The sequence below is a fragment of the Camponotus vicinus genome, unplaced genomic scaffold, assembly GCF_025532165.1.
Source record: "Camponotus vicinus isolate PSW18456_S1 unplaced genomic scaffold, iyCamVici1.0 SCAF_11, whole genome shotgun sequence".
In the NCBI taxonomy this organism is placed as follows: Eukaryota; Metazoa; Arthropoda; class Insecta; order Hymenoptera; family Formicidae; genus Camponotus; species Camponotus vicinus.
In genome coordinates this window covers 14,045,067-14,068,503 of record NW_028141947.1, presented here as the reverse complement: position 1 = coordinate 14,068,503, position 23,437 = coordinate 14,045,067, and the positions used below count along the sequence as shown (strand labels likewise).

The 23,437-nt window shown below is 41.3% G+C and overlaps 1 protein-coding gene and 1 long non-coding RNA gene across 7 annotated transcripts in view; one reads left to right on the top strand and one right to left on the bottom strand.

Annotated features, from left to right (window-relative positions):
- Nucleotides 1–23,437, bottom strand: part of Sema1a (semaphorin 1a) — a 366,157-nt gene that overhangs the window by 311,074 nt on the left and 31,646 nt on the right. For all 6 annotated transcript variants that reach the window (XM_083081468.1, XM_083081469.1, XM_083081471.1 and 3 more), the window contains exon 2: nt 8,236–9,451. In XM_083081468.1, coding sequence (XP_082937594.1) covers nt 8,236–8,368 — 133 coding nt within the window. In that variant the 5' untranslated portion in view covers nt 8,369–9,451. The remainder of the gene's footprint in view (nt 1–8,235; nt 9,452–23,437) is intronic.
- The window catches only part of LOC145961364 (uncharacterized), an 88,612-nt gene that overhangs the window by 60,621 nt on the left and 4,554 nt on the right, over nt 1–23,437 (top strand). The window lies entirely within an intron of this gene.

The following is a 23,437-nucleotide window of genomic DNA, read 5'->3' as shown; positions in this document are numbered from 1 at the left end:
ATGTTACGTATTAAAAGATCTTTAGTTTAAAAGCTGTTAATGACATTAGTTAACAACTACGAGCTTTGTATAAGTAATAACGTATCGTAAAATCTAGAATATTTAAATGGATTATTTCAAGTGAATTCGAAATTTAAGGTGTATCGTTTGTGAGAATTTCATGGTATAACAGCCGTGTTTTTCCCTCGAAAAACATTTCCCATTCCAGCGGCATCGCTGAGTTAGGCACGACGCACGACCACCCCATCCACGAATGCTCTCGCTCGTCGTGCACATTAAACTCAACGACTTCGCTAATGCCGCTTTTCGTTTCGCCCTCTTCGTGCCCGGCGACCCTTCCACCCCCGCCGTCTATATTCCAGCCACCCACTTTGCTTTCCGTCCCAAATTGATTGGACTGCGAATCGGTCGACTTGAATTATTCATACTTTGCCCGGCGATAAACCAATTTCTGCGCCGGCCAAATCGAGGAAGAAAAGATCGGATCGCCACGCGAGCGACGAAACGGAGGACGACGTCGTATAGTCATGGTATAGTCATCAAACAAAGAGAACTTTGGCGAAGATTGAGCAGACGAGGAGGGCGAACAACGAGAAACGCGGCGGCGGCGGCGACGCCATGGTATGGAGGTCAGTTAACTTTGCTAGGAAGATCATCGGACGAGCTACTGCGACGCCATTTAATTTCATCATTCGATCCAATGACGCGGAAGACGTGCCCGAGAAGGAAAATAAACGACTTCGCGCCGCGCTACGACTTTATCGGCGAGCTTGAGCGCGAGAGAAAGCAAATGATGGTCGTATCTTCCTCATTCTTATTAAATTTTCCGTGCTACTTGCGACATACACACGACGTTTACACACTATTTTTCTCTGTTTTTAAAGAGAAATAGATTCTCTTGCGATCTGACGCGATATTTTAATCTGTAGGTTAAGGACAAGCAAACCGTTGTCTGCTTTAGAAAGACGCAGTTCAATGTCAGCGTGTGTAAACGTCGTTGGGAAAGAAGAGATGCAAGATACATACCGTTAATCTATTCGCGAAAAGCACTTTGAAAAATGCTAGTGCGATCCTCGAGACGAGAATCTAAATACGAGATTAAGAGATACTTGAAATCGGAATATATCGATTTGATTCAAAATTAAAAGCGCAGACGTTCTGAAACGATAAATTGAATATTATCTTTTACATTAATAACCATCTGAGCTAAACACATAGCTCGGTTGACAGAAATATGAAAACTATGTTAAAGATTTTTGTATCATTTTTATCTCGTCATGAACATCGATTTACAACAATTTTCGTTTACTACCTCGCCCGAACGAGTCAACACCCGCGATAAGAGGACACTTTTAGCAATATCCTGACGAAGGAACCACTCAAACTGCTGCTTTCTCGTAACCGCTCGCCGCTTTTGACCTTTTGCTGGATCAGGCACGAAGCGGAGGGGATCTTCTCGACAAAAGATTTATGAATCCCTTGCTGTCGCGACAGCAACACGCTACTTATTCTATCATTGAGTATGCTCAAAAGTACAAAAAATGTGGGAGTATGTACACGGTATGAACCATCTTTAGAGAGGGAGAGAAAGAAAGAAAGAGAGAGAAATCTTGGAAAAAGAGTATCCCATTTGTTTCTCGCATCGATTAGTCATTCTCGCAATATATTAATTGCGATTCGATAATTAATATCGTAATCAAAATTATAGAATATTCTACAAATGAATAAAAATTAATTTACAAGGGCAGAAAATTAATTTTAAGAAAATCTGACACGTAAGTATATCTGACAAAAGTAACAAAACTGCGTATTTCAAAATACCGTATTTGAGATGGAGAAGGGAAATCTAATTGATATTTCGTAGTATTTGGATAGTATAAATTATATATTTATTCTATTACATATATTTATTCTATTACATATTCTATTACATTTCTCTGATTCAACCAACAAGCTTCCATTAACTTTTACGACCAACACCATTATCCGCGTCACGTAACACGATTAAGAGAATCGCGATGAATTTAATTATAATAATCCTGCTCTGTTGTAAGCGAGGAGAACGACGATGAAAATGTATCATTAACGCAACAAACGCTATCGATGTTTAACGACAACTTTAGCAAGTATGCCGCCGTCCCATCGATCTACTTGTTTGCCCAGGTCAACGACACTGAGACACTACAGCGATCAGTTATCCCTTCCCCCGGGAAAACTCGTCGAAAAAGTTTGTCTTTTTTCGACGACGACGCATGCGGTCGCTACACTGTCCTAACAAATGGCCTTTTTCTTAAGCGGCGTAAATTTTATTGGCGCTCCTTCGCTCTCTTTCGCGCGCAAAGAGCTTCATACGAGTCTATCCCCTAACGAGAGAAGCCAAGTTACTACCACATATCTCGTTCACGTTCACATTCCGCGCTCAGAGTCAATTGACACGATTCCCAGTAATTTTAGCCAGTGGTTAGGCCGAGGTCAGGTTATACGTGCCGCGGCGCATATACAGCAAGCTGAAACTAATCATAATGTATCCTCGTCGGTCGACGAGAGGCATCGCGGGGGAGGGAATTGCCGCTGTGATTGGTCCGTTGCGGTATTCCTCGCTACCAGATAAAGTTACCATAATATGGATTAACTGCCCGCCATAGCCTATATTCCGATCCGGCACTCACGCTCCAGCTCACGATGTAGTAATGAACTCGTAACGGCCACTGTTATCAGCCGCGCCGCTGCTCGAGTGTCTTTTAATGACGATTCACGTGAGCGCGTAATCGATATATCGTGAGTACGCGAGTCGCAGAGGATGCCCGGTATTGCGATATCTGATTTATCAGTCGAATTTAATTACACGATAGACAACCCGCTCCAACACTTTTTGATTCACGCTCTTGTAATTGGCAAATTCAAACACTAGTATAAATTGACAGAATTATCGCTCGCATAAATTTCTAAAACGAACGCAAATACCTATCCAATAATGTTCATCTCGTCGTGTTGCACTTGATACCGACACACGTATCTATTATTTTTCGTAGCGATTTATTATCGCATCGTATCTTTTTACGGCAAAATTTTACCAGTGTCGTTGACGCCGAGACGCGCGTATAAATTTTCAAACACGAGGAAAACATTGGCACATCGCGTATTTCCTGCGCATCCATTTAAAAAATTGTTGCGCGATTGCCAAGTCTGCTCGGCGAAATTTACGACGAATTCGACTCCGATGTCTCGCGCCGCGTTATCGATCGGCGCGACTTTCGGAATGCTAAAGGGTGCGCGCGGTTCCACGCCAGTGATCTCCCTTTATCCGTAATACACTGGCGCTGCTTTCGGGTGGCCAATGCGTACAATTTCGATTTTTATATCAAGCAGGGTGATTCTTGCAAATGATCGCAGCGTTCAAAAATTGTGCGTGTGCGTGTAACAAGCGCGCTTTGATTTACGACTATCGAAAAACACGCAGATTTTTACGTTTTAACAGACAGCGCGATTGCAAATCTGGCGACCAACGTGACATCTAAATATCGCGACTTATCAATAGCAGAAAAAATGCAACAAGTATCTCTATAAGAGAGCAGGAGTTTGTAAAAAAAAGAAAGATGGAAGGAAAAATGCTCGCAATACTGGCAGATAATTTCGCCGCACGGGATCCCGATTAGCGATTCAATAATGACATTTGGACAATGGACACGGCGGAATAATCATAAAGAGGATTTCATTAGTACACAATTGGCTAACCGGTTATTGTCCCTCTTTGAACGTCACGGCTGATAGAAGTGGTCGGCACTCGCGTTGTGGATAATAAGCGCATCGCGGAAAATGTTTGGTTGCATACAGACAATGTGAATTGGTACTGCGAAAGTAATTAATCGAGCGTTATTTCAGTTCCGCTTGGAACTCGATCAATTTCATCAATGCCTCGAGAGACGCAAGTCAATTAAATATAATGAAATAATTGCGATAAAGCGTATGTATTCGAGAATACGCGGATTTCGTACGAACGCAAGTCGTCGGAAGAAAACACAGAAAACACAGACGACAAACGTCAACGTAAGCATCGCTAGGATCGAATAATCTTCGTGGACGCAACAAAACCGATATGAATGACACACGTTAGAGAATCAACTATAATGTATTGATCCGTAATGCGGTTTCTCCATCATTATCGGACGGCTCGTCGATTTGCCGGCTGTCAATAGGAAATTACGACTGCACGTCACGTAAATATTTAGCGATCGCATCGGACAACGCGCATTAACGCAGAAACGTTATATTCGCTGAAGCGCAAGGGTCATAAGGGATCATGAAGGGGGGATTTAATCGTCACGTAATTGTCGTTTTAATCGATTATCGCGATACCTCTTTAAACGTCACGGGTGATAAAAACGCGGCGACGCGACCCGCGCACGGATCACGGCGTGTTATGTAACGGGCAACCTCGTGGAAAATGCTGCATCGTCGAGAGGCTTCGCGAGGGCATATATATCAACGATACACATTCGTCGTTGATTATAATTTCGGTGTTCCGTGGCAGTGGTTTTGCCCGTTGTAGAATTAGCAGAAATTCTGGCTCAGCGAGCAAAACGATATCGCAGCGACAGCGCAACGCGACGCGACGCGACGCGGCGCATTAATGACACGTGCTTCGCGTAATTTCAATAGGCAATGCGGCGCGTCGCGACCGCACCCTATATCGCGATGCATGCGTGCGTGCGTGCGTGCGTGCACGGCTACGCCGAACGAAATGCGTCACGACGTAATGAGCTTGCGTTGCCCGGCTTCGATAGACAGATAGACAGAGAGCGGGACATTTATTCGACGTACCGGGAAACTTCCCTACAACTCCGCGAGCGGAGAATGACACGGATGTTACATATGCGGAAAAACCGCAAAAAGGATTCCAGGATTACAAGAAAGAACGCGCATCCTTAGAGATGTCCGTACCGTCTAGAATTTCCAGGACGATGACTCGCGCGATACGATTCTTTAGAGAACATTTATGACTGTACGAAAAGTGATCCATTATTAATGAGGCGTTACGGGATAAATTGCCAAAGAGCATAACGGCATACATGTGGAAAACTAACGTTCCCAGCAGTGTGGCTTGCACCAAAAACGTGATCAACGAGCGAACATAATTCGTAGAACCTCAGACTAATGGCCATCTGTTCCCGTGGTTCAAGTAATTACAGCGGTAAAGCGCGGTTCTTAATTCCGACGATTAATCCACATTTCGCGCGGTACATTCGGAATGATTTAAGAAATTTTACGGTGAGGCAGCCGCGATAATAGCGCGTGTGAAACGTAACGTTTAACTTGCCCCGAGCGAGGCGAGCACCGCGCTATTAGACGCGAAGAACGAACGATGTTGAGAATGATAACTAATTCACGCCACGTAATCTCGAAGAAAAACATCATGCCCGTTACACGTTATATCGTAACTCGTGCGCATTAAATAATGTACACAATTATACGCGAAACTACACATTCTGCAGAATTTAGCCGCTGTCAACTTTCGAAATGTGCCCTTTACGTTCCTGCCAAAATTTGACTTGCAATCGCCATCTTTTCCAAGATAAGTGCTTCAAGTAGCAACATTTGCTCTCCCTTTTTTTCTCTCTTCCCTCTCCTCTTCTGTTTTCCAATTTTCACCGAATAAATTATAAAATAAACCAACGTACTCTTTACGATTCGTGAAACGAGTTATGAATTGCGTTCACATGGAAAGATCTATTAATACATTAGATACGTCGGAAAGGTACATTACCATTGCTCATACTATAAACACTTTAGAAAGAAAAATGTTTGTCTTCAAACCCCAGCGGGAATAGATATGCAGGTTTCCAACTTTAGCCATCTAGGTACAAAGTTCCGTCGCTTTTCGAGAGTTACGAGTTGAAAATTTGCTATCGCTATTGAACGCCATGAATAAAACCTTATTTATGTCTACGTTTCTAGTTGTGTGCGCGGTTGTGTAGTAAAAAATTTATTCTCGCGTTAATCAAATTCTTTCTTTATTGAATAAAATATAACTTTTATCGACTCGGTTGAAATTTAAATCACGGAACACGGGGAAACACCGATTTTTATGCAACAAGATATTAATAGAGCACTCTAAATGTGCATGCTCTACGAGAGAGACGCGAGTCGGGCGCGGGAAGGGAAACGGCGAGTTCTAAACATTCAAGTTCTCGCGACTATCACTCAAATCTTTCGGCCCACTCGCGCTACTATAATAATGTCAGCTATATACTAGCGGAGCATGGTGCGGATCGGCGCAGCCACTTCGGAGCAATTTATTTCGCCCCTTCCCCCCGTCGAGATATCGTTCCGTCGCGGAAAGAGTGATGGATGTTGGGGCGTCGCTTCTACGCGAAAACGTACGAAACACGCGGAGCTCCGTTAAGGTCGAGTGCCTCGGATGTAGGACACTTTATACGCCACTTCTCTCCCCTGCCTTCCCTTCCGTTCCCGCCTCCTTTGGTTCCAGTTCTCGATAAAACTCGCAGTCGACACGGCGTGTCCGTTTCAATTAGTTATGCGCGCGAGGGATAATGCGAGAGAGGAGAGTAACAAATGCGTTTCGAAGGACCGCGGAAAAGAAACAACGTTTCCCTCGAAAAAACCCTCGTTATAGTCTCGATGAAAGAACTTTCGGAAATTATGCTACTCGTGGAATTAACGGGAAACTGCTCTTGTACCTTTTATTCAGTCTTGTGGAATGTTGTAATTCCGGTAAACATACAGGAAGAAGTTTATAACATAACATAAACCGACACTTCCGTTTATCTTTCACACTGTTACAAAGTTGAAGTTAATAAGTTTCTCTCATGGGATATCTAAAGTGAATATCGCATGGAAGTTTATGCAATCCCGGACAGGAAATAAAATAAGTAACGTTTTTACGAAATAATATTAAAAAGATATTCTTTCTTCATATATATTAAAGATTCTTATAAATTAAAAATATATGAGTATTATCTTTTATAAAAACAAGTTAAATTCAGTTCGATAATTTATTTATTCGTAATATCGAGATGTAAATGTATTGTAATTAGCCAGGTGTTATGTTACGTACATCAAAATATTCGCGAGACCAGGTGAAATAATATAACGTGAATTTCGAGTAGAACAATCTGGAAGAAAAAAAATTTCTTTCGCCATACTAATAATTTTATTTCGTAAAAACGCCCAATATTTGCATATTCAATATTCATATATTCGATGTAAAAATATTTACCCGGGTGTAGAGCATATCGTATGTGAATACATGAAAAATCTCCGCGAAATGCATAAATAACGCGGAGAGAATAATCACGGCGATGAATCACACAGATTCTAAATTAGTTGCGAGACTGAATAAAACAAAAATCGCAACGCGTCATGAAATAACGCATTGAAATTTCTGCAGCTCGTTTTCGCTCCGTTGTCTCAAGTTTCGTGTTTGCGACGCGATAAACAAACTATATCAACGTAATAGAATGAAATCACGAGAGATTACGAGAATGAGAATTATCTGTATCGCACCACCGGCAAATCGCGCCTTAATAAAATAACCGAGAATCGCGGACGAGATCTTTGCGTCTATCTTCTCGAATCCGAATAAGAGAAAGAGAAGGGGAGAGAAGGAAAATTGTGCCGCTGATTAAAGTTTGCAATCATCGACTCGAAACAATCCTTCGTCGACGAGGGAGAATCCACTCGCGAGTGGGGAAGAAGGTGCATGACCCTGCAATCCACTCGCTGCAACTTTGCTATCATTACGTAAGCAAAGCTCTCTCTCTCTCGGCCTTCGAGAATGCGGCTTTGAACTTTGCGGAAGTCCTTAACCTCTATCGCATCGAAGTTACTATTCAATCTATGAAACGTCATTCAATACTGATATTCAAATTCGCGAATAATCGCTAAACATAAAACATCGAATAGAGATGACAATAGCGTAAACTCTTTCCCTCTCATCGTCACCTTCCCTCTATTCTTTTCCACGCGTCTTTTAATTTTCTTAAATAAAGTTGCACATGATTGATAAAATCCGATTATTAGTTTATCGCGTCGGAAATATTTATCGGATGTCCTTGGAGACTCGAATACACATCTCACGATTGGATACATCACGCACGAAATGATCGTTACCACGCACCACGTCACGTCACAAACACGAGACAGAGACAAAGGGAGCGAACGGAGAAAACTACACTGTTCGTGTATCGCGCGCACAAATCACAAATGATCACTCACCTAGCTGGACGTACATCTTCGGCCTGACATTCTCCTGCCAAGCGGCCAGAGCGAGGGTGACCGTCGCGACGAAGCACCAGCAGGACAGCAACGGGTGCATCCTGGGGGCAACGCGGAGGCTGGCTCGCCTCATCCTTTGCTCGCGATGGTGTCGCAGCGACGCTCGTAATGACGTGCCAGGGTTCGCAGTCTCCAGGGGTCGCGGGCACCAAACGACCGTAAAACGGCACACGCGAGAACGGGAGGAATTTCCGGAAAACACCGTGTATTATCACCGTCGCACTGCGCTCCGCGTGCGACCCGGAGCACGCCCGACTACGCCCGCGACGCTACACTGTGACGCGCGCGAATTAACCTACTATCTATCGAGCGTGTACCGCGGCAAGAGAGAAGGCGCGCGTTGCTTTCTCTCCGACACTCACTGCGCCGGAAGCAGCTGCGCGGGTGCCGCGGCAGTCACGTGCGGCGCGACGTTCCCGTTTGTCGCGGTCGTTGCATCCACGGTCGTCCACCGGCGGCCCGCCGCGCGCATGTTTTCCCGAGGACGATGGACCGCCTCGCAGCGGCCAAGCGGCACATTCAGGCGAAGTCGCGAGCGTCCAACGCGCGCCGATGCGCGACGAACGAAGGAGGGTGGAAGGCGAGAGTCGCGACGGACACCCGCGCTCACGCGCCTTCGAGCGTCCACGCGCGAGCGACGTTAGGATAAACAACCGTTACGTCCCTTATTATGCAACGTCACGACAAACACGCGCACATTGATAAACACCATCCGTACCCGCAGCCGGTCGCCGTCGCACTGACGTCGCGACAGATGACGCTCCCCGCCAAGCGCCGCCCTCCCCACCGCGCGCCGATGCCGCGCGCAAGCGCCGTCCGCGTTAACGCATACCTTTCTCTCTCCGTCCTTTGGAGCCGTATCCGCGGATGCGTGATGATTACGCGTGCGGCTTTCTATACGCTTACGCTTGTTGTGCACGCACGTGGATACAGCGGTGAAACTCCACGGGTAGGACGCGTAAAGAACAGCGGGAAAGATAGGGGCAGCGGTGGATCTTTGGAAGGGCACGCACGAGTGAGCGATCGAGGGGTGAGATCTTGGAGAGGAGAGGCTGACACCGGGCAAGCGCCGATTTTCAACCCCACTACTTTCGCGGCGCGATTACGCCGCTGTCGTCTTCCACGTCTTCTTCGTCGTCGATGTAGCGCCGCTAACCTGGAATGAGAAGAAGCAGGATCGTTATTCGGGTCGATCAGGGACACCTTAATTCGCGACGTACTTTTGCGATGTCTCGTGAGACGCTTAACTCGCGAGAGGCACGAACGTCGCGAACTGTCATCTTCGAGGAGTTATTTTCGTAAAGTTGTCTCTGAATCATCTCTAAAGATGCTAAAACTTGTCGTGTCTTTTTGTCTCTTTCAATTATATGCACGCTTAAAGAAGAGGGAATTTTACGAGAAATTTCACTCGAGACTTAAATCACTAAACTAGGTGACATCGCGAGAGAGGGAGACTCCGATAAAATCTTGATTAAAATCGTCAACTTTAAATTCTTCCAACGGCGAAACTTATTGCGTAAAATCTCATCGCGCCCCGAACGAATCAGATTTGATAGCCCGATATCTCTGGAAACTCGAAAACCGCAAAGAGTCGGAGTGGACGAAGAAATCCGATTACGATTCGATTTCGCGTAAACGCACGCGCCTGCAAATCCCACGGGACCCCTACACAAATAAGGTTTCATCACGCAGAAAGTTCTGGCTGCGGCGGGATAACGAAATTATCCAAATGCGACTGATTCGTCAGCGAATTTTATGAACGTATCCCGTATGCGTGGTGCGTAGCGACGCCGCCGACGTTGACATTGTTCATTAATTTGGCGGACCAAGTGCACGGGCGACCAGAGGAGAGGAGAGAAGGGGAGGGCAAGGGGGTGATGGACACCACGGAGGGGGAGGTATGTGTGCATCGAGACTCTAATTCCTACACCAATGATTGGACATGCCTGCACGAGGGAATTCGCCGGGTGTCCACGACGTGTACACGCAATTTCGCGTGGATGTGCGTGTCCGCGCGTACATACATGTCGGAGCGTATCGTATTCGCATCCGGCGTTCACGCTCCTTTAATCCTCGATACGCTAAAATGCGGCGATCGACGTATATCTGTGATTCCAACTTGCCGCGCGATTTTTGAGAAAATTCAAAGAAATCATTTCTCTTTCTTTCGCTCTTAAAAAAAATAAGCTTATGTACGCTAAATTTCGTATTTCTTTTAATTATATGTAGTTGTATAATTTCTGATACTAGATTAATAATTGAAATTGAGACATAATTTATTTGGACTTATCACTTCAACTTTGAAATTAACGCATAAATTAATACATGAATAAGTATATTATAATATTTAAATTACTCTATATTAAGTTACAAAATATAGTACTCATATAACGTATGTTAAGTTCTCACGTGAATTTTCACGGCATAATATTCACGGCGACAGTTTATTTCACAATTAGTATAATCTCCGAGCATATAAATGAAATTATTCGACCATACTGCGTTCCATTTGCTAGGAATGAGCAGCCATACGAAAGAATAACATGAGATGCGAATCGCTAATAAAATATTGTTAAAAAAAAATTCATCGTGTACACTTTACAGCGTTGTTCTAAAGCCGTATCTCTATTTTGTAACGTGACTAAAAGCGTATAATGATATTTTTATCATAATTGTAAAAATGGTTTATCGATTTAATAAATTTTTCTTTAAAATATATATATTCCTGTATCAATTTGAAAAAAAAAATATATTTCTTTCACTGAAACGATAATAATTTTGAGTTTTATAATAGTTCTTTCACTCTCTCTCTCTTTCTTTCACATTCAGGACATTTATACAAAATCAAATATAATGGAGTATACGACGAGAATCTAAAGTGATAAGTGGCCATAACAAGAGGAGAAACGATAAAAGATACGTGTGCCACAATATCGTCGTCAATCGTAGCGCGTGTAAGCGCTTCGCTTATGGGACGATTTTAACTTGCACAGCTTATATCATCGTATCTAACGCCTGCTGTATAATGTTATTTGATATTGTGTACTATATAATATTATTTTTATTTACACAAATAATATATAACTTTTTACTCAATTGATGATAAATATATCTTTTACGTAAAATATATAATAAAATTGTTTTACTTTAAATTGTTTAATGTTTGACATTTAAATTTATTTTACTGATACATTTTTGGATTTTTATCATAAAATGTAAATGATATTATTGACATAATAAAAATAGCTATTTAATATTAATATGTCACACATGTGCCACATTAAATTCTTTTTTTTTAAATCGATACTTTTAATATTGCGTTTAGGCATTATAAGGCATCCACGAGACTAGATGTTAATTCACTGCAAGCTCTTTGCACGCGCTACAAAGGGTTAATCAAAAGGGTGCTTCAATGGCCCCTCGTCGTAAGCAACTATAGACAGCATGCTAATGAAGATACGAAGATTGAATGCAGCGCGACATCGAGGTGTCGCGCGAGCTTAAAACATACTCACCCACAAATGCGACACATTTTACGAAACTCACTATTATATCTTAGTGGATCAGCGTGTCACTGGATTACTCGAATGTTTGGAAAGTGCTCTTCTTGTATTTCTATTTAGAAGAGATATTTTCACAGGATGTCTCAAGAAAGATATGTATTGAAAGAAAATCCTCCTTCACATATTTTACATTAGATTTGTCGCTAACGAGAATCTGATCTTTGAATTTATTAACATTGTGCAATTACAATTTAAATTGCGTATTAAATTCACACAAATTTAGTCTCGTACTAAAAATTTAACATGACAGATTTTACTAATGAACTAGATATTTGATACGAGCCAAGTATTTTTAAAAAAAGAATAAATCTTAAGAATTTACATCCTGACTGGAGAAAAATCGATTTGCATCTTCCTAGTACTATACTTCTTTCTTGAGACACCTAGTCTAACAAGTAAAGACGATCGAAAGAGATTTAAAAAGACGAGGGAAATGCAAAAGGATGGGCGCGACAGTTTCGGGGAGAAAAGGCGTAAAAACTCGAGAAGAAGATTCGGGGGTAAAGCTCTACAGAATATACTCTCGCGAAATCGTCCCGCGGGAGTGACTTCGTCCGAGTCGATTTCGCGCGCGTTTAACATCGCGCGAGCGACGATGGAAAAGTGCCGGCAGGCAGGCAGGCAGTGTTGTCTGAGGGGTGCCACGAGGGGTGTGGTGAGGGACGAGGGGACAGCAGGGATCGATAACCGAACAACGGGGAAAATCCCGGTGGAAAACGCGCGGGAAGCACCGATGTTGCCGAGGCGAGAGAGAAAAAGAGAGGAAAAGAGAGAGAGAGAAAGAGAGAGAGAGAGAGAAAATTCGCGAACGTGAACCAAACTCGATTAAGTTTGACTTCCGAAATGCGTCGTAAGGGAGTAGAAGAACAGCATCTCGGATGAAATTAGTTGAATCACTTAAGACGGATTCTAGAACGGCAAGGATACCATCATCGTTGTCGTTATGCGTCCTTTTTTTTTCATCCATTCACAGCTAGTGCCGGAGACACGTGGAATCTCGCGTGGAATCTTTCTCGGACGGAAATAAAAATTAGCGTAGATAAAGATATCCCCCGCGCGAATCTAACAAGTCTCTCGTAAGAGTACGAAGGGGTAAGAACGCGGTAGGGTAGGTAGATAAAAAAAAAGATATCGTTAACTACAGAGAAGCAACGCAGAAAATTCCTGCGGATACGAGTGAAAGTCCAGGGAAGAGCAAGGGGACGACGATTCGTGCCTGTGGCAAGCTCTGCATGAGCAAAAGGCTCGGAATAAAACTCAATTAAATGCGGCCAAAGTTCAACTTCCATCAAACATTAAATAAAAAGGATCCTCCGGATAAAGTTAATTAGCCCACTTAAGTCAGAGTACGTTTGCGCTGGTACGTGTGAGACAAATTTTTCGAGCGGATGAAAAAAAAAAAACGAAAGACGAGTGCCGCCGCACGGAGCGTTAAGGATAATAGATATCCTGGATCGCCCTATTTTAGTTTTCGAAGTGTCGAGAAGAGGAAGGGCAACTTTCCTCTCGACGAAGTTTCCGGCGAGAAGAAAAAGATATTGGATACGGCGAAACTTCCGATACGAAAGATACAGCTCGGCAGCTGAGCTCTGATTAAAATCAATTAAAGCCATTAGCACCCAATATTTAAGTTTCTCGTAGTCTTTCGATTCCGTCTCGCGAAATAATAGAAACCGATCGAGATTCCAGTGCTCGCCACCGCGACGTTTTCCCTTTAATAAATCCGATTATACGCGATCGAGCTAAACGAAATATTCTTTAAAACGCCGTAAATATTACATCAATACCGCCATAAACACGACCATTAGTCGGTTGCGCTTAACCGCGAACTTTTTATTGTTCGATGTACATCGCAACGACCGGCGAGTTTTATTAAAAAAAAAGGAAGGAAAAGAAGGAAAGGACCAAAAATAGAGCAAAAAGAGAGCAGTTGACCGAACAACAGAAAAGATCCCGCTAAAAAACGCGAGTGTATAGCTGGGGCGTTTTTCGAGAGCGTGGGGTAGAGGGAGGATAGTCTGTATGGTAGAGGGTTGCAGGAAAAGTCGCGGCTACTGTAGCGGGCAGTCGAGCGATCGAAGGGCGTGGAACAAAACCCAATTAAGTACGCCGAACTTCGACTTCCGCAGTAGCGTTACACGAAAAACATTTTCTGAATAAAACTGAATAAAACGAGTTAGGCCATTTGAGCATGGATCGCGCACGTGCCATCGGCTTACCGCCGTCCAACGTCAAATAAAGAAACAAAAATAGAGAAACCTAAAAAAAATAAAAAAAGGAGAGCAGTTAAAAAAATTATGCGACAAAAAAAGTTCCACGCGAGATCAGCGACCGAACATGCATTCAAATAATGCTCGTGAAATACATACTTTTCTAAAACGTTAAAAGATGAAATAATAAGAATTTAATAGTAAGAGTAAAAAAACAGTTGCTTTTAAATCGTTAATATTATTGAGGAGATGCTTTAGGACCGTTAAATCGAATTAAATCGCGTAATCGCGCTCTGAAAATACGACTCTGTGAGTTTCTTGCGTGATTACGGACCAACATCTCAAAAGACCACTCACCAAAGGTCCTCTGGATAAAAATTCAAAAATCAATCGACAGCGAACAGCGCGATTCGCTTTTTGCAAACCCCAATGTGTCACGCTTATCGAAAATCGTTCGCCAAATCGACGGACGTCGGCCGGAATTGAAATCCTTTAGCGAGCATGGCCCGTGATATATAACTGACCTACAAGAAAGATATTTGCCGAATGGAAGATGGGGTGGGACGAGAGAGATGAGAGAGCGAGAAGTACCATCCCTTCTCTCTCTCTCCTACTTATACGTGACACGAGAATGGAAAATACCTATATTCATGCTTATATCACCAATATGCGCTCAAACGTAAAAGTAATCTCTCCTGTCACCTGTCGCTCTTCGGTAAAATACTTGATGAATCCTCGCCCAGTAGAAACGTTTTTATCGGCGTTATCCTGGGGGACAGCGCGCACTGGTCCCTCCGTTCATTTTTCGCAACCCTGCCGCTGTTGTCCCTCTCGAAAATACCGACTTTCGATTAAAAGCCATTCGAAACGTTCGTGCTACAACGATATCGAAAATGAGGGGCCAACGAAACGCGAGGATGACGGGGACGCGTAAAAAAAGAACGCGAGATAACGGAGGTCCTCGAGAAGCTGCGACCTAAAAAGCACATAAAGGGCGCGTCACGAAGACGAGAGGACTGCGTGATGTCGGTGTCCTCGAAATTCGAGAGTGAAACGCGATAGCCCACTTTTGTTCGTGATAGTGCGAGCGGAACTCATGCCATTCTTCCGCAAATGAAAAATGTCAGATCGATCGCGACAAATGCCACGAGACATTCTTTTCTATGTGACATTTAATTAATTCCGCGCCGCTGTCCACTGCTATTCTCGCGCAGACATACCATGCTTGAGATTAATTGCGCTTATAAGCATATTGTTCGCGTACCACCATGTCCATGCGCGTTGCTAAGCGGAATTAGCAGTGCAAAAAAAAACGCATGGTTCAAAATACAAAATATGCGAGAACAATTACTGACATATATTCTTGTTAAATATTCTCAATGCGAAACCTTGGGGAAAAAAATAAAAACAGATGAATGTGCATTAATCCTGGCTATTCTCTTCAAATTTATTTGCAGCTATGAAGGCAATATTTTTAATCTACTGACGGACAGAATACGTTTTGTATTATATACATTTAAAAAATAACATGCTCCAACAGCCCAGTTTAATACATTTAAATTTACTGGATGACAAATTTACCAACGAATTTACCAGTTTTTAAATGACATAAGCCGTACGTTTTACAATAAAATAAAAAAATTTTAACTCGACGAAGAGATATATAAATATATAAAGATGGCTAAAGCCCAAAATTGATAATCTAATAAATCTTCGATCACATAATTCAAAAGATATAAATCAAAGATTAAAACTATGATTAGATTAAGTTATCGATTATATAATATCTTCGCATGGAAAGACCGGTCGTTTAAACTCTCACTTTGCATTCTTTAAGCGCGTCGAGTGAAAATAGTAATAATGATAATTAAGCGAATAATTAAGAGGAACGTCGTCGTTATCTCTGACGAGACTACGGTATTCCGCACGTTACGTCTTCTCTCAAAGTTAGGCAGGAAACGTTCAAACGTGCACGACCGTCCGATTAAAAACTCTAACAACTTTGACCCAGAAAGAAATTGCCTCGTTACGATGTTATTAATTCAAAACAGTTTAATTAGTATACCTTTACAGTCGCTTGTCCGCGAATTGATTAGGTACAAATAAAACGCGTTTCAAAATCGTCCGTAAAGTTCACTTAATTCTTTTTCAATGTTCGTAAGATTTACAATGCTTTCGTTTCTAATAAAAAAATCATTCTTTTCTGTATAACGGAAAATTTAATCTTAATGATAAATCATTATTAGGTTACTTATTTATATTAATTATTTATCAACAAAGTATCGCACGCATGAAATATTAATGATTCTTGTTTCTGGAAATACTTAAAAAAATATGAAACGTGAAAGTTCCGAGAAAGATTTTCGTTATACATACAATGAATATGTGCGCGTCTGACATATCAATAAATACGTATCTTCTTTCGATCCGCTATATTTGTGATACATAATCGAAAACGGCTATCTTGGTACTTTGTTGCTTTAATTTATTCACGCGAAGCAAGAAAAGTTTCGACAAATATCCCATTTCACTGGAGTGCTGCTTTAATCTCAAAGTTACATGTGACGCATAAAAAATACAATCGATCTTCGATGGAGTTTTAAAATATTAAACAGCAGAATGCAAAATGCCTTTCCTCGTATCAGTTTCTATACGATCCCGGGATATCTCGGATATTCTTTAATGCGTGAAAAAAGGATACGAAAAAGCTGGGTTAATTGCGATCTATATTTTTGGTGGAGAGCGCTAAAAGTTCCTAGCGAGTATGATTGATCTTCCGCATTAACAGTTTATTAAAGAGCGGGAAAAGTACATCTAAGTAGCACTTAGATACTTCGCGAACTATGTATCGCTCCCTACTTTAATACTTTGACATTTAATGGATTAAAAAGTCAGTTAATTCGGTTTATTCTTTAATGCATTGAGTTTCAAAGATATTTCCAAAGTCTCGATCTCACGGAAACCGTGTTTTTGAAATGTGTATTGAATAAAAATTACATACACGTCGGTTATGCTATATAAAAATAAAAATGAAGCTAACAAAGCAATTTTGCGACACGTTTACTATAATAACAAATGACAGCGCTAAATTATAAATTATATTTTTGACAGAATTATAAATAACGATCCTCTGCATCAATGTAACCGAATACACGTTTTCAAAAAAAAGCCACATTATAAATTACATAACATCTTGCTATTTATGTTAGCCATTAATAAATCTGTAACACAAATCTATAACACGTATGTCACCGATATGTACTTCCCTAAATTGAAAAATTGCACAACCAAATTCTGCCATTTCGTGTGAAATGTGTTCTCGCATTCTTTCTCTCTCTCTTTCTCTATAATACATTTTCTATTCCTGCTCTGGTACTTTTTTTATCCATTTAAAACTAGAGTAACTGCATTAATTTCTTCTTTCATTTTACCGTGGAAATTCCTACTGATTTCTTTACTGAGAAAGAGCGACGCAATGAAAAGTCCCGATTGTTGTTGATTGAATACGTTTCCATAAAAATCAAATAATTACAATAAATGACAATTTGCTTCAAAGGGAACAGGATTGAAGTCGCGGTTTATTGAATCGCTCTGTCAATGTTTCACCGTAATGCCACGTTACGCTCGCGAAGCTCCACGTGTACCTAATGCGAGCTCGGGGGCGTGATCGATCTTAGCGTATCGCGAGGCAACTTATCGCCACGACGTTACACGAACGACCGTAAAGCCATAATACCGTTACGCTAGCGTGGCGTATATGCAACGCGGATTTCAACTCGTCGTTTCGTGAACGCGCGTCTAGAAGATCAGCCCCGGATAATCCGTCCGTCCACAGTTACGTTTCTACGATAAGCACACTTGCTAATTAGCCAAAGCGTTACGCGTCCAGGATACTTGATTCCATCTTCCGTTTCATCGACAAAAGTAGTAAACACGCCACGATCCCTTTCCCGATTTCCTCCGTTGATGTAAAGCCAATTTCATGCATAAACGCGTTTCGTTACTTGATAAATAAATCAGACCCGGGTAAACATTTCTGGATAAAGCCTGCAGGCATTTTCTTCAATACGATTTTTCATTTTGCTGCACCGTATTCAAATAAATCTATGGCCGGTATTTCACAATAGTTTTACTTTCGCGATTGTAATCTGGAATATTACATAATATAATAAACACTATAGAATAGAATTAAATCGTAATATTCGATATTGTATAATTATACCTGGATCACTCGATTATTAAACCACATGATACGATTAATCATACAATATTAATAAGGGCAATTAACCGATTATGGTTATCTGCTTTCGAAATATACATGTAGTTTTTAATTCATACACATATCGCATAACGCTAGTTATCATGTCAAAACGAAATAAGATAATTTAATCCATTAACATATTTTTAAATGAGATAATATTAACTCTTATATAATATATGCATGTATTATATATATATATATATATATATATATATAAAGTGAAAAGTCGCTGGAAGCGTGTAAAATGATTTACAAAAATCTACAATGTCGTTGATACAAACAAGCAAAATATTACACAAGCGAAATATTATATTATTACGAGTAAAAGTATGATTTGCCCAAGTATAGCCAACACATTTCGCGATATTGATCTCATTTGATTCAGTCTTATTATACGTAATAAAAATGAGATATCTTTAAAAATGAGATATCAGGATCGCTTTTTTGTTTCAAGTAAAATCCATTTCCGCGCCATGTATTTCCAGTCGTTGGTGGAGAAAGTAAAAGGATACGAGCCCCGGAAACCAGAGTGGTTACGCCGACAAAGCCATGCATAGTCGTATCGGCGTAATGCTAGACCGACCCGCCTACTCTCCCGAGATTAGCGAGCAATAATTAGCGAGTGGACGTTATAATACGAGGACAGCCGCCGTCGATCGATCGATCGTCCGATTTCATTGACGCGTCTGTTGCTAATGCGCGGTTCGCGAATTTCGCAGTCACGCCTTCGAGGGGAAATTCATTCGAGCGTGGCTGGCGATCGCAGAATCATAATGAAGCGGAGACTTTTCCACGTTAGCCAATTCTTAGCAAAGTATCGCATCGATGATTTTCGAACTTCATCGCGCGCATTGATGCGGTTCTAGATGCGAAACTAGATGAATGTCACGTCAAGAGATAATGAAGCGTCGTTACATGGATGATGAGCTTTAGCTACTGATTACTCGCGCACTAAATTACATAGAACATAAATCTCCCTCTATTAGAATCTCTGCTATTACAACGGCTCAACCCATTTCCATTCCCAGGCTCATTAATCGAATCGCGAAGAAAATTTCTTCAAGGACGCAAAACGGGCCCATTAAACGAATGACTTTTTGATGATCGGATTGCGTCTATGTGAATATAGAAGACGAACGAATAAACCGCGATGAAGATTCGTACGTAATTGGTAATCTCATATAAGACGAGACTGCAATTTCTAAAGTTTCGGATTCCTTTCATGTCTCGGCGGAATATTTGCGTAGAAACACATTTCTGCCTGAAACGAATCAAGTTTTGATGATATCGAATAACGAAGCACTCGGGACTAGTATGTCTCATCTGTCACGAGCGAATCACGATTTTGTCGACACCGCGCGGGATCCGCTTTACGCTCGCGTCATACACAACGAGATAATATTAGCAACGCGATTCAGAATGGCCGTCGTTATTCGTCGAGCAAGAGACCCGTCATTTATATCCGCCACTCCACTTGATACTGATGGAAGTATAGGCGGCGCAGTGCGGCATATACCGCACACCGAAGCAACGGTAGCGATTATGCATTTGCAAGGAATGCGTGGCTCAATGATGGCCCCCCAGGATAATCCGTCTGCCTGCCTAGACCCCTGAGATTAGCACGGGCGCTAATTAGACGAGACATTACACACGCCGGAGATACGACACTGATAGTACAGCGCATATCGATCGTTAGGTCTCGTCGACAGCGGAAGCTGCTGGTACGTACATTTCTGAGAGACGATCTCGGAAAATTGCAAATATACCTTTGCCTCTTAGGTAGATTATATCTGAAAAGTCGCACACTTTTTCTGAATTATAACTAAATAAAAGGTCTGGAAAGATTCATTACTATCATTTTATGATATTGAGCGGAGAATATTCTTTTTTTTACTGAATTTTCCTCGGAAATTACTTTCATTGACATAAAGGTACACCGATCCAATAAAATTGCAATTTTGCTGAGGAAAATGATGCGATTAAGATTTTAATTCTTAAGCCGATATATATATATATATATCGAATTTTGTGACAGCTATTGGTAATAGTCGGTTAAAATCGATGACGAAGGAGATTCATTAGTTGCACAACAGCGCTAATTAAATAGCCTCGTATCATTGTATGATATGCTCCGCGATGGACGTGCGCTTTACAATAATTACTCGGTCAGATAATTAATTCTCGAAAATGCCTGATTCAATGCATCTCCTATGCGAATAAATGCGCTGCCTCGACATGTGACGCCTCGGGGCTCACGTCATCCGTGACACGCTCCTGCGAACTGAGAAAATACCTAAAGAGCGGTACTCGCATACGCATGTGTACATTGGAAGCTCGCGAAAGCTCCAAAGCAGGATCATGTCGTAAACTATAAAATTACAAGGTTTTCCCGCGTATTACATACTTGACGTTTATATTGCCCCTGGCTGGTTAAAAATTGCATCAACTGTGTAAAGAATAAAAAAAAAAAGTGATTTTAATCTATCATTTAATTTAATACGTAAAATTAATTTACAAGTATTTAAAAAAGTCAGAAATAATAATCATTAACTTTAATATAGAGGTAAAAAAAAAAGAATTGCGATACCGGGGGAAATATCTAGCTCAACTTCTTTGACTAAGGGTTTTATCTCAAAAACAAAGGAAAAGAAGATAATGGTTGATAAGCGATCCGCATAGAGTCTACGCTGTCTGCATAGATAAAGGGATAGCTTATAGGTATCGCTTATTGTTGTTTACGCGCGTAAGCATCCAATGTATCGATACTCAATACTTCGACTTAGCTCGGTAAATGAAAAATAACGATGTTACGCGATTCTATTCTTCAAAAATATTGATGCCAATATACCGCCGAGCATATTCATACTCTAGCAGAAAGTTTCGACAGAACCGATATTACAAAGTATCGATCTTTCCCAAGTATCGAATAGCATGATTACTTGTTCTTCGTTTATTGGCCAAGTAAGAGTATTAGGTATTGATGTTTCCGGCTATGGACAAACACGCAACGTGCGTGTGTGCGTAGCGATGATTCGTACAGCGCGAGAAGAGACGGCATGATTTGCGAGACAGAACAATTTCCGTTTCGTGTAACGCGCGCGGAACTTGTACGCAAGTTCCACGGGAGACGGAGAGAGAGAGAGAGGGAAAAGGGAGAGGAAGAGACAGGGTCGGTGGCCGACGAGGATAGTAGACGGTGAAGGGTTGGGGGTGCCATCAAGGGTGCGATGGAAAAAAGCGCGCACACCTTGAGAGATTCTGAGAAATGGGTTAAGGAAGCTCCTAGAATCCGCGGAATATAAATCATTTCCGACGGCAGTAATTCGATTCTCGCGAGTCTTCGGAGGATCCTCCGGGGGTGCTTCGCCTCTTTTTGTCTTATTGCGAGGAGAGGATCGAACGGAGTTACGGGCATTCAGTCCGCATCTATCTCCTTGTTGGTAAGACACAACGCTGCCGTTGCCATCGCCGGCAGCCAGCGAAGGCAGCAGAATTTCTTGATTTATAGGTGAAAACGAGACGAGAACCGTGATCGTTTGATCGAATGATGATTTGGATAACTCGAATTAGAAACGCGAAAAAAATCATAAACTATCATTATTGATGTCATGAATCGCGAGTAAATTTGCCACGTGGATAATTCATTTTTAGATTATGAAAGAATAAATTGTTATGAAAAAAAAATCTGTTATGAAATTATGACTACATATCCTTTAACTTAATTTTATTTCTACTTAAGGGTGATTTTATTTTCTTAAGACGGTGCACATTTTATAAATGATCCTTTTTTCGTCTCTAGACAGTTGGAGATTTTATGTTAGATTATAGGCAAAAATAGATTAAATTCCTGCAGCATAGATAGGTTGCATTTTTATATCCAGATTTTCAATGTAATATGTCAAACTGTCGTGTCATCGAATGATTTATGATATTTCACAAACGGTTTGTTACATTAGTACAGCTTGCAGTTTTTCTGATTTTATTATAATTTTGGAAGCTTTGTGAGAGCGCACGTAAAACACACACGCACATACGATTATTACAAATGAAATGAGAGGAATATTTCATAAAATTAAATCTATTATTTTTTTTGAATAGGTACTACAAATATTATTATAATATATTTTTATGAAAAAGTTACAGTAATATTAAAATTTTATGTTTCCATACAAATATATGAAAATAAAATTTTCAAAAATTGTAGATTTAATTTTATACATGTTATATACCAAGTTACATATAAATTTGTAATATCAATTTTATATAAGTATAAATGAAAAATAATAAAATTTATATTCTGTTACCGTTATTGATAAATGTTTACCAATGTAAAAATTTGTGATAACTTTTCTCTAACCTACTTTTATGCAACGTTTGATAAGTTTCGATTAAATTATTGATTTGTACCGCTCTAACTTCCAAATATCTCTCAATACATATAACCATAGTCACGATAGAATACTAGCCAGAAATTCCAATTTGCTTCGGGCGACAAAACGAGTTTAGTACTATCGCAACGCCAAATTTCACCGGTTGAAGAAAAAGAAAAAAAAAAGAAGAAGCAGAGGGAACGACATACAAATATATCGCCCTATATGCGCGATACGCGATATTCTCGCGCGCGAAGCTGCGGCACTCGCTCGAAGAAACGAAGTGTCGGCCGACTTCCGCTGCAGCGACTCGAAACTTCGTTACGTCGCTTCCGAGTTGCAACGACGCGCTCTCCTGGATTTCCACTCGATTTCCTCCGGTATCCGATCGACTTTCGACAGAAAGAGAGAGAGAGAGAGATAAAGTGAGAGCAAAATGCCCCCACCTGCGATCCTCCCTCCCTTACCTTTTCCCTCGCAGGGTAGAGAAAAAAATTGAGTTTCAACTCGATCCGCGGGATGAACAAGCACGATTTGTACGCGTAAACCCTTTTATGGCGCGGCACAATGGCGGGGTGGTAACCGGTCCGAGAACAAAAGCAAGGCAGCACGTTGAAAAGTAAAAAAAAAATGAGAAAAAAAATGAGAAGGAAAAAATGGAGAAAAAAAAGGAAAAGCCGATTCGCCAAAGAAGTGCAACAGGCGGCGCGAGTACGGCTTTGAAATTCCGGAAAAATT